The following is a 12,886-nucleotide window of genomic DNA, read 5'->3' as shown; positions in this document are numbered from 1 at the left end:
TCTCAAAAAAGAAAAAACCAAAAAACAAAAAACAACAAAACCCCCCCCAAGATTTATTGACACTAAGAAAAGAACACATTTCCTTAATTTTTTGTGTATAAAAATTTTTCTTTTTTAGATGAATCAACAGGGGTCATCTACAGAAAGAGGATTGCAATCTGTCAGAATGTGGTTCCAGAAATTTTAAGGAAGGTAAGTTCATTTTAAAGTTTAATCACAGTTGTTGTAACATTGAGTTTTTTTTAATAGTCATGAAAAGGAACAGCATTTTCTGATGTAAAGGAGCATTAGAAACTTCCTCTTCCTTTTACTTCACAGCCTTCTGAGGAAGAAAGCTCTTTCTTATCCAACCTCAGTTTTAGCAGATGCCACTGGAGATACTTTGTCTCTCTGTCTTGTGAAGGACTCTTAATGGACATAGAGATGTTGTGCAATTACTTTAAAGATACTTTTGGCATTTTGCATGAAGTGACTAGTCTTTTCATGATTAGAAATGACTCTTAGGTGAGAATGATCAGAAATGGGAAGATTGTAAATATTTAGTCTCATCTTTAATAAGAAAGAGAAAAACTTCAGTTTCTAATTCACTATCAGAGATAACAGCTATTTACCAGAGAATAATGTTCTCCACGCCCTCTGTTAAGTCTTTATGTGTATTTCTCTAAAGTAATATCATTGATGATGAAATCTTCATGATAGCAAATGTTTTCTCTCTTTGAAGAAGAGCACTCTGGTGATTCTTTGTTGGAAAAAGGTGAGTGGAAATTTTTAATCACATTGCTTGAACTATAGAGGGATTTTCAGTGGGAGTCCTTTTAGAGCTATGAGGAAGTCAGAGGAAAGCATCTGGATATGCCCTTTCAAACAGGTCTCAGAGGGTAGTTTCAACCTGAGAGAGATTCTGTGTGTGATGTTGTGTTAGTCCATTCTCAGGCTGCTAATAAAGACATACCTGAGACTGGGTAATTTAATAAAAGAGTTTTAATGGATTCACAGTTTCACATGGCTGGGGAGGCCTCACAATCATGGTGGAAGGTGAAGGAGGAGCCAAGGCACATCTTACGTGGCAGCAGGCAAGAGAGTGTGTGCATGGGAACTGCCCTTTATAAAACCATCAGATCTCGTGAGACTTATTCACTGTCATGAGAACAGCACGGGAAAACCCGCCCCCATGATTCAGTTACCTCCCACTGAGTCTCTCCCATGACATGTGGGGATTATGGGAGCTACAATTCAAGATGAGATTTGGGAGGGGACACAGCCAAACCATATCAAATGTGGAACCCAGCTTGGATCCTGCCGACTAGCTTGCAAATTAAATTGCTGTGTTGTAGGTGGAACAAATGGCAGCTTCCATCACTTCCTTATCATGAATTAAAAGACTGTCACATTCTTCAGTGTAATAAAACTGATATGACAATGAAAATTAACTTTCTTTTTTCCAGATGGTAAAACTTGTTGCACTGTAGCAGCAAATTATTACTGGCTTTTTCCAGAGTGTGTACCCTGCCTTTGCCCTCTATACTCACTCTGAATCTATTATTTAAAAAGGCATTCAACTTTGTCTTGTATCTCAATTCTTAAATAATTTAAGGACACCTCTGACTTGTACAATTCTGCCTTTGTAGTTTTCCATGTCTTCACCTAGGAAACCATACATTTCTACGTATTGGACAGAGTTTAAAATGAACAAAATATTTTACCTGATATTGTTCTGCATGTAAGCCTGTAAGTGGGCTCGATTAGAATCCATCAATTTAAGAAGGCCATAACCAGCCTTAGAGGAGATGCGAAGGAGGCTGATAATTTGCTTAGTGTTTAGCAGTTAGGGAAATTAGGCCAGGGACTGTATAGCCTACATAAATCCTGGGTCATTTGCATGTCCTCACCAGCACTTAGTAAGGTCATAGTATGTTTGATTATCAAAAACGTACAGCCACTGGTGAGCCATCATCCATATATCAGGATTACTTGTCCTCTTGGTTATCCAAGACTGAGAGTAACTCTGGATGTGGTCATTATGTAGCCTGCTCTTCCTAAATTGAGAAAGCCATTCTCTTTCTGTTGGGCAGGTGAGCATTTTGAAAGTACCTAATATCCAATTAGAAGAGGAGTCATGGCTCAATCCTCGGGAAAGAAACATGGCTATACGGAGTCACTGCCTTACGTGGACACAATACGCATCCATGAAGGAAGAGTCTGTCTTCCGGGAAAGTATGGAAAACCCAAATTGGTAAGACTCGTGTGTGTGTGTGTGTGTGTGTGTGTGTGTGTGTGTGTGTGTGTTTTGGATGCAGGGATGGACACATGAGTACATACATTCAAAATCTATGGTTCTATACTTATGACCTTTGTTTATAACTCATATGAATTCCACATTATTAATTTTTTAATCACAGTAATTAATGAATTTTTTGGAGGGGGATCAGGAAATGATAGAGTTCAACTCCCATCTGACCATCCCTCCCAATCCTGGTGTCTTTTTCACCCTCTCGAGAAGTAGTGTGTGTTATCAGTTTGCTGAATATTCTTCCGGACCTTAAAGAGATACCTTTAGATACTTACATATATACTCATAGAGTCTGTATAGTGTGATTTTGTATACATTTTTAAACATATATTATAAATTATTTTGTAAATTGTGAGTTTGTAAATTGTGTACTTTTTTTTTACTTAATGGAATGTTTCTGAGCTTAAACCATGTGATATATAAATATATATATAAACAAATATATATAAATATATACATAAATATATAAATATATATATAGCTTATTCCTTTATTGCATATAATTCAATCCTGTGACTGTATGACATTTTATATAGCTACTACTTTTTTGATAGAGAGATGGTATCTAAGTTCTTTTTTTTACAAACAATACTATAATATTTGTGAAGCGTATGTTCCTTGTATGTGATCCTTTATGTTATGTATGAGTTGTTTATCTAAAGTAGATTTTTTTTTTTTTAAATGCAGTCACGCTCTGTCACCTAGGCGGGAGTGCAGTGGCATGATCATGGCTCATTGCAACCTCAACCTCTTGGGCTCAAGTGATCCTCCCACCTCAGTCTCCTGAGAAGCAGGGACTACAGGCATGTGTCACCATGCCTAGTTAATTAAACAAATTTGTTTTGTAGACATGGGGTCTCACTCTGTTGCCCAGGCTGGTCTCAAACTCCTGGGCTCAAGTGATTCTCCTACATCAGCTTCCTAAAGTGCTAGGATTCCAGGCGTGATCCACTGTGCCTGGCCTAAAGTAGAATTTTTAAATATCAGGTTTATTGAGATATTATATGCATACAATAAAACTTACTTTTCTTAGTGTATAGTTCTTTAAGTTTTGACAACATATAGTTGTGCCACCACTGCCACAATTAAACTATAGAACATTTTAGATAGGTTTAAAACCATTAATATTATAAGACCAATCAATGGGGAAAGAATATTTCTTTCAACAAATGGTGCTGGGATAACTGGATATCCACATATGAAAGAATGAAGTTAGATTCCCTACCTCGTGTAGAATACAAAACTAATGCAAAATAGATCAAATACCTAAATGAAAGAGTTAAAACTATAAGACACTTAGAAGAAAACATAGGTATAAATCTTTGTGATCTTGGGTTAGGTAGTAATTTATTAGATATGATAGCAAAAATTTAAGCAGCAAGATTAAAAATAGATAAAATTGACTTCATCAATTAGAAACTTTTGTGTTTCAAGGGACACTGTCAAGAAGGTGAAAAACAGGCTTGGCGCGGTGGCTCATGCCTGTAATCTTAGCGCTTTGGGAGGCCAAGGCAGCCCGATCAATTGAGGCCAGGAGTTCGAGACCAGCCTAGTCACATGACAAAATCCCATCTCTACTAAAAATACAATTAGCTGAGTGTGGTGGCGCACGCCTATGATCTCAGCTACATGGGTGGCTGAGGCACAAGAATAACTTGAACCCAGGAGACGAAGGTTTCAGTGAGCCAGGATCACACCACTGCACTCTAACCTGGGCAACAGAGTGAGACTCTGTCTTGAAAAAAAAAAAAAAAAAAAAAGACACACAATAACAAGTGTTGGTTGTGGATATGTGGAGAAATTAGAACTCTTACATGTTTCTTATGGGAATATAAAATGGTGCAGCTGCTTTGGAGAACAGTTTTTCAGATCTTCAAAAAGTTAAACATAGAATTACCATTTGACCCAGCAATTTCACGCCTAGGTACTTCAAGAGAAATGAGAAAATATATGTCCACACAGAATCTTGTACAAAACTTTCATAGCAGTATTATAATAGCCAGAATGTAGAAACAAGCCAATGTCCATCAACTGATAAATATATAGCCCAATGTAATATATTCACAAAATGGAATATTATTTAGCCATAAAAAGGAATGGAGTGCTGATTCATGGTTAAACATGGACAAATTTTGAAAATACGCAAAATGAAAGAAGGCAGTTACAAAAGGCCACGTATTGTATGGGTCCATTTATTTGAAAAGTCCAGAATGTGTAAATCCATAATGACAGAATGTAGATTATTGGTTGCCATGGGTTAGGGAGAAAGGAGAGTGATGAGTGACTGCCAGTGGGTATGGAGTTTCTGTTTTGGGGTGATGAAAATGTCCTGGAATTAGTGTTGATGATTGCAGAACTCTACGAATATACTAAACCTCACTGAATTGTGTACCTTAAAAGGATGAATTTTATGGTAAGTGAATTATATCTCAATACAGAAAACTATATAGCTGATTCTCAGAACATGCATACTTTTATTAGTTTATGTAGTGTTTTAGTTTGGGATGCTATAACAAGAATACCATGAACTGGGTGGCTTACACAGTAAACGTTAATTTCTCACAGGCCTGGAGGCTGGTAAATCCACCGTCTAAGCACTGGCCTTTCCAGTGTCTGGTGAAGGCCATATTTTTGGTTTGCAGATGCTGCCTCCTCATCATTGCCTCACATGGTGGATAAAGTGAGTTCTAGTCTTGGTTTCTTTTTATACGGACATCAGTCCCATCATGCAGTCTCTAACTCATGACCTCATGAAAACCTAACTACCTCCCAAAGACTCAGTCTCCTAGTACCATCCCATTGTAGGTTAAAGTTTCAACACATGAATTGGGGGTGGCGGGGGAGGGTACCGACATGCAGTCATAACATACAGATTCTGCCACATTGCCTTCCAATGTGTTAATATGCACATTTTACACTGATCAACAACACATGAGAGGGCTCATTCCCTTACAACATTGTCAGCACTTATTCACATGCTTTTTAACTTTTGCCAGTATAATGGGTGAAAGATGATTAATTTTTTTGAGACATGTTTAAAAATAAGCAAAATATAAGCACTAAATGTTAACAGTGATTTTTGCTGTGAACGGTTGTTGCTGTGAACTGGATAATTATCTGTGTTTTTTGTTATTGTTCTATGTGGTTTGAATTTTTTATTATATACTTATCATTTTATGGAAACAGTAAAGCCCTCAAGCCCAAACAACTATAAACCAAAAATCTAAAATCCATTCTTAAGCCCAAACACTTGTCCAAATCATTACTGCTCTCCATAACTTTGGTCCTGTAGTGATAATTCTAGGATGCTGCAGCAGCCCGCTGAGTGGGTGTGAAAGCCATGTCTTATTAGCATCAGAGGTGGGCTTGCTCTGAACCACCCACTATTTTTTCTGTCTTAGTCTCTCTCATGACAAGAGTTTCACATAGGGCATAGATGTTTGGGATTAAGTGTGAAGGCTGTGGCCAGAAAATAGAGCTTCTTTCTTTGTATGAAGAAATAGCAAAAGGATGGAATTGGCTGATTTTGTGCAAAAAAATCATTTCATCTACTTTGTTTTAGCCTTAATTTTTGTGCATATTTGAGCTATTAGCTAGTCTTAAAAGGTGAACTAAACCTTCATCTGTGATATGTAAAATGACAATTAACTCTGAAAGGGAGGATATCCTTTAAGAACAATTTTTCTTTGTGTGTTTTTCAAAAAGTATTTTAAAATAGTCACTCTGATTCTAGAAACAATAATGCATGTGTCTTGTAAAAATATTAACGAATTCTGAGAAAAAAAGGAAATATTATCATACCTGGAGATACTGTCTGTTTACATGATTTTCTTGGTCCATTCCTAATTGATACTTAGATTGGTTTTGCTTTTACAAACAGTGTTGTGATGAAAATCTCTATGATTACATATTTTCCCACTTATTCAATTACCATTTAAGGTAGATTGAGCAAAGTGAGATTTCTTGGTCAAAGGTTATATGCATTTTATATTTTGGAACATATGACCAGACTCCTGTATAAGAAGGTTTGACCAGTTATATGTTTTTTTTTTTTTTAAATTTCTTTGGTTTGTTATGTTCCAGTCCTCTCCAAAACACTACCTTTTCTATCATTGACACAGAGGGCTAACACTTATTGATGCCTACTATGTCAAAGTCAAAGCTATATCCTTCATGTGCATTCTTTTGAGGCTTAGGTTAAATAACTTTCCCAGGGTGATACAGTCAGTAGATTGCTAAACCAAGATACAAATGCAGGTATCGTAGACTCCACCTTGAGCACGGTGGTGAGGCAGGAATACGAACATTTGCAAAGGATGGGTTTATCTTGTTCTGTAGAGTGCTTTGGATCCCAGGTATGAAGGATGGGTTTTGTCCCTTCAGCAACAAGCAGTCACACAAAGGTTTCTGAGTAGGGGCTGATATGCTGAAAACTGGGATCCACATTCTAGAGAACTTATGTTTCCTTAGCTCTTGACATGCATTTAGAAAGGCATTTAGGCAGACATTCTAAATAAATAGGTAATGGCATGGGATGGGGGCATCCAAGAAAGATTCATTATTACTTTAATTTCTTCCCTTTGCTAAGGAAATATGAGAGTAATGGCTAGCTACTGCACCCAGAATAGGGACAATTGTTTTTTAAAGGGAATAAAAAAGCTGTCAGGGCTACTAAGTGTAAAATTAGACTTTCAAGCTGTGTGTTGGTTAGCAGGTGTGGGTGTGTGACTAGAAACCAGATGTCACTCTGTCCCTGTGCATGGCCTGTTGGCTCAATTCAGAGATGGGCTCAAAACAAGTTGCCTTTAGAAACTAAGCCTTGCTCTATGTCCTCTTTACATAGTTCTGATTTTGGCTTCCCACTGACATCTCTACAGTTGTGGCACCTTCTTGGGTGAGAGAACTACATTGGACTTTCCCCCATCTGTACTGTCACACAACAGGATAGCTCTAATATGCTTTCTTCCTTCACTAATTCTATATGACATTGTCTTCCTGTAGTTTTTATGGAATGGAATTTCTATTCTCTCTGTAATAGGTATGGGAAGATAGGGTGATGTCCTGTTTCTCACTCATCTGACTCTCCCAGAACCCAGGTTGGCACTCCATGCCTCAGAGAAGCCCTCCTGTACTTACTTTATCCCTCCTCCTGTATCAGTTAGGCTGCCTTGTGCTGCAAATAGCAGAAACCCTGACTCAGACAATACCAGCCATCCCTTACATGTGTTAACTATGTGCAGGCTCTGCTTTAAGTACTCAGTGTACATATGTATATGTGTGTGTGTATATGTGTGTCTATATTTAATCCTCATAATAACCATGTGAGGTTGGAACTATTATCTTTGTTTTACAGACTGAGGCTAGAGATGTCAAGTAACTTGTTCGAGGTAAGATGACCAGTAAGTGGCAGCACCAGATTCAAACATGGGCTGTTTGGCTTTCGAATCTAAGCGGTTGGCAGTGACACTGCCCTTCCTCTCACTAAGGAACTGCATTATCTCATACCCAAGTGGGCAGTATTTCCATAGCTCTTATTCTTTTGGCTCTACCTTTGTATGTCAACTTTTTTTTTTTTCAAGTTTGGATTCCTCATGACTATCAACAGCATCTAGAATCAGCACACTAATTTGTCCACATTTAGTGAGAGAAAGAGCTATGTCGAGGAGGGAACCTGTCTCCTAGCCGTGAGGAAAAAAGCCCTTCCCCTGATGCTGATTGAGTCAACTTAGGACACCTGCTCCCCCAGATCGATCAGCGTGTTCAGAGGAATGATATGGTTGTATTGGCAGATCCAGTCAAGATCTGCTCTTGGAGCAGGGGGTGAGGTCGTCTCCCTCTGAAGCACATGGGCTGCATGGGGGTGAGTAGACAACTGAACAGAAATAACTGGGGCATAGTAGAAGGGGACTCTGCACACATTTTTTCCTCTTCATGTTTTCTTGGCATCACGTTGCCCGTTGTCTTTATTTTGCTTTGGAGGTAATGGAGACTCACTACTGCAGATTATTACAGGGATATTTCTGTACCAGTGATCAGGCCTCCTGAGGGATAGGAACCAGGAATTGGAAAGCCAGCAAGACCTAAGGCAGCCTCATAGTCTCTTATTTTTCTATGTCTGACTACTTTGTCTAGTAATTTACTTATCTGCTTTATTTACACGGCCAACCTGACTCCCTCCAGGCCTGCACAGGGTCTCTCCTGTCATGTCCTATGCCACAGTAACTGAGTAGGCTTCTGTGTTCAGAATCCTACCACTGGGCCAGGCGTGGCTCCATACCTATGATCCCCGAACTATGGGAGGCCAAAGTGGAAGGATCTTGTGGCCAGGAGTTGGAGACCAGCCTGGCGACATACCAAGACCTTGTCTCTACAAATAATAAAGTAATTAGCCGAGTGTGGTGCCAGATGCCCGTGGTCCTAGCTACTCAGGAGGCTGAGGTGGGAGGATCGCTTGAGCCTGGGTGGTCAAGGCTATAGTAAGCTGTGATCCTGCCATTTAATTCCAACCTGGGCAACAGAGCAAGACCCCTGATATAGTTTCGCTGTGTCCCCACCCAAATCTCATCTTGAGTTGTAGCTCACACAATTCCCATATGTCGTGGGAAGGACCCAGTGGGAAGTAATTAAATCATGGGGGCAGGTCTTTCCCGTGCTGTTCTTGTGATAGTGAATAAGTCTCACGAGATCAGATGGTTTTATAAAGGGGAGTTCCCCTGCACAAGTGGTGTTTTTTTTTGTTTGTTTGTTTTTTGCCTGCTGCCATGTAAGACATGCCTTTTGCTTTCCCCCATGATTGTGAGGCCTCCTCAGCCTTGTGGAAGTGTGAGTCCATTAAACCTCTTTCCTTTATAAATTACCCAGTCTCAGGTATGTCTCTATTAGCAGCATGAAAATGGACTAATACAACCTCCGTCTCAAACAAAAAAAGAGGAAAAAGAAGAATTCTGCCTGTGAAACTGTAACTATGTGCCCTTGTACAATTTGTGTCACTTCTCTACTCCTCAGTTTCTTCATCGATATGATGGGGATGATAACCCTTTCCCAGAGGGTGGTTGTATGAATTAAATGAAGTCGTACCTAGAGAAAGCTTAAAATAGTGCCAGCCCGTAGTGGTCAGCAGATATTAGTGTTTTGTATTATTACTTTTACAATTGTTATTTTCATAATCCTAAAAATTCTGATAACTTTTGATTCTAATTCTCAGTGTGTATTTAGTATAGAAACAGTGTTTGTAATGATTTACTGTTACACTGCAGAAATATGTTCATGTTGGGCTTTGCATTCCCTCAGTACTCATCTTTGGGGCTACAAGTGCCTCACTTTGAGAGGCATGGGACTGGGAACCTTGTATTTTAGTTCCAGAGTGAAATTTAAGCTCTGGAGAGAATAGTATTCAGGCTCAATGCAAGCAATTGGCATGGACTGAATCTGCTCACATTTCTGGTTTTCTTCTAGGTTCATGCAATGATCTTGGCAGTTGTAGATTCAGGGGCATCACATAGGGTCCTCTGATGCACTGCTTGAATGTGTAGAATGAGAGATGCCATGCTCGTGCTCTGTTTTGCATTAAGACACTTGGGCCAAATCAGAAAAAAGATAAGTGAATCTTAATCTGAAAAGAGGAAAAAATTAAAGTCAGCTTTTGTGGGAATATGCTTTATTATGTAGAGCAGGACGCAGGCATTTACTTTGAAAATGGAGAATGAAGTGTATTATTTTAGACTTTTCAGAAGGAAGAAAAAGTCATGATTTTTACCCTCCAAAGCCTTATGTTCTGAGATAGGTTTGTTAATTTCTTATCATTTTGTGTTTGTGTCTGTTCTTTAAAATATATTTATTTGTTAGTTTCTGGTTCTTATTTATTACCCTTTTCCTTTTAATAGGTGTTTGTTATACCATGTGGGAATATAATTGACATGCATTTGATTTGGTTTTAGTAATTGACATTTGCTTTATCCAAGTACTACAATGTAATTCTGAAAGATAATCACCCTGTAAAAGTATTTTCTTTGGCTTTACTCTTTCAGCATATGTGTTTTTATGCTAAGTAAAAACTTTCTGGTATCTTCAAGTTACTACTATCAGTGGGAACCTATTCTATTCATGATGTTGTGGAACTGGGTTTTTCCTCAAATGTAACAAGATTATTCTTCTACATTCAACACAGCATCTCAATGGCCATGTCTGTAGCTTTCCACGTCTAAAAGCTTCTGCTAATCCTCTGATGCTTATTTTTGACAATAAAAATGCCCAGCCAGGCCAGGCACGGAGACTCACGCCTGTAATCCCAGCACGCTGGGAGGCCGGGAAAGGTGGAAAAGCAAAAGCTCTCCCAGGGCCCTGCATAGGCCCATGGACAGGTTGGAGGCTGGCTTTTTGTCTCCAGGTACTTATAGCGTCATTGCATGAAAACCATTTTAGGACCCCGTTTGGCCCACCCTCTCCTGGGCACAGTGGTTGGGCATAGCTGGGCCATGGCAGTGTGTCAAGACTTGATGAAGGGGCAGGGCACAGCTGGCTCATGCCTGTAATCCCAGCACTTTGGGAGGCTGAGGCAGGCGGATTGCTTGAGCCCAGGAGTTCCAGACCAGCCTGGGCAACATGGAGAAACCCTGTCTGTACTAAAAATACAAAAATTAACTGGGCGTGGTGGTGTATGCCTGTGGTCCTAACAACTGGAGGGGCTGACTGAGGTGGGAGAATTACTTAAGCCTGGGAGACGGAGATTGCAGTGAATCAAGATTGCGCCACTGCATACTCCAGCCTAGGTGACAGAGTAAGACCATGTCTCAAAAAAAAAAAAAAAAAGGTCAGCTTAGCAAAATGTGTGCTAATCATTTGAATATATCCCTCATGGAATATAGTAAAAAACAAGTCAAAATCAAACTTAAACACAGCATTACATTAATGAGATGAGAAACTGTTCTTTTTTTTTCTTTTTTTTTTTAGACAGGGTCTCCTTCTGTTGCCCAGGCTGGAGTGCAGTAATACAGTCACAGCTCACTGCAGCCTTAAACTTCGGGGCTCAAGCAATTGTCCCACCTCAGCCTCTGAGTAGCTGAGATATAGGTGTGTGCTATAATGCCTGGCTAATTTTCTTTTTCTTTTTTGTAGAGACAGGGTGTCACTGTGTTGTCCAGCTGGTCTTGAACTCCTGGCCTCAAGTGACCCTCTTGCCTTGACCTCCCAAAGTGCTGGGATTACAGGCGTGAGTCCCTGCGCCTGACTGCAGCTCTTGTTAGGTCAATACATTTTCATTACTACTGAAATTACTCATGAATCTTCTTCACTGTGTAATAGATATGTATATAACTTTTTGAATGTTTTATTTTTGAATTTCTGGATTAAAACGTCCTAAGTCTCAAGTGTTCATCTGCAAAATCACAAATAATATAATTTGCATGTGCTGAGAGGTAATTGGACATATTTTTTGGTGTCCATTGTTTCACCCTGCTCTGGAGTCTTTTTAGTTTTTTTTCCATGAGTGAATTCGGTAGTCTGGTGACTTCTGTGTGTTTTTAAGATTAGTAGTGGCATTTTTGATTGACCTCCAGACCTGCTTTTACTGAAGTATTAAAATACTCTGGCTCTGCTGACTTAGGAATTATTTCTAAGCCCAGTCCTGGAGCTAAAGGGCTTGAGGGTGTAGTTAACTAATAGCCTGAATAAATACTACGGTATTCGTCCCAAAACATGACTCCCTCTGCTCATATTGACCTTGATTTCCAGTGCACCAGCGGATAATCAAACAATTAGCAGAAAGCACCACCAATTGTGAAAAGCCAAGCAGTAAAGGCTTTTCTATACAAATATAATCATCTGGGCTGGAGCTTTATTTTTGGCTTAATAAGACTGCCCTCCAAAAGATACTCATTTGCCATTTGATGTTTGTGTTCATATAATCAGAGTCTCCTCTGGTTTTTTTTATCCTGTACTAATTGTTTTGTGGTGGCTGTGCACTGAGGTCACAGTTTACCACTGTATCCCACGTATTTAGCACAGTGCTTGGCTCACAGAAGATACTTCATCACCATTTGTCTAATGAATGATGAATGAAAGTCTGCTAAAGGGGATGCAGATAGTACTTGTGGGCTGAAATGAGAATGGCAGGGAGGGTTGTGGGTGGGAAAGGGAAAGAGAAGGAATTTGCTGCAGGGCAAGTTCAAACTGGGGAAGCCCAGTAGGATTTGGTAGGAAATGACACGTAGAGAGAATCTGTGCATTGAGCCAGTAATCTGGGAGCTTCTCTTCTTGTTTCTGCTTGGTCATTTTATGTGCTCTTTGACTCTGGGAAAAGGGATAAAGCTAGCCTGAGCTCCCTCACAGAGTGAAGTGAAGACTTAATAAGATAAAAAGTAGACATGCTATGCACATTTATAAAGCACCGAATAAATATAAGTTGTTGGAACTAATGGGATTAAATGTTGTTTTCAAGGTGTGGTGACTGTTTAAAGTTACTAATTTTGAAAATTAAAGTAAGCTGTTTTATTGAAAAGGGAAGTGATAATTGAGCTAGAAACAATGATGTTTAGCCAAGAGAGCATTCAATGACAAAAGTAGGAGCTTTTGAGATACAGTCCAACACTGCCTACAACA

At 39.3% G+C, this 12,886-nt stretch overlaps 1 protein-coding gene across 2 annotated transcripts in view; it reads left to right on the top strand.

Annotated features, from left to right (window-relative positions):
• The window catches only part of LOC102116165 (PRELI domain-containing protein 2), a 78,993-nt gene that overhangs the window by 15,685 nt on the left and 50,422 nt on the right, over nucleotides 1–12,886 (top strand). Inside the window, exons 3-5 of one of the 2 annotated variants that reach the window (XM_045394361.3) lie at nucleotides 119–192; nucleotides 722–754; nucleotides 2,073–2,233. In XM_045394361.3, the coding sequence (XP_045250296.1) occupies nucleotides 119–192; nucleotides 722–754; nucleotides 2,073–2,233 (268 nt within the window). The remainder of the gene's footprint in view (nucleotides 1–118; nucleotides 193–721; nucleotides 755–2,072; nucleotides 2,234–12,886) is intronic. The other variant, XM_005558129.5, reaches the window with a different exon arrangement.

The sequence above is a fragment of the Macaca fascicularis genome, chromosome 6 (assembly GCF_037993035.2).
Source record: "Macaca fascicularis isolate 582-1 chromosome 6, T2T-MFA8v1.1".
NCBI classification, from domain to species: domain Eukaryota; kingdom Metazoa; phylum Chordata; class Mammalia; order Primates; family Cercopithecidae; genus Macaca; species Macaca fascicularis.
The sequence above is the reverse complement of the archived record's forward strand: the minus strand, read 5'-3'. Positions and strand labels throughout refer to the sequence as shown.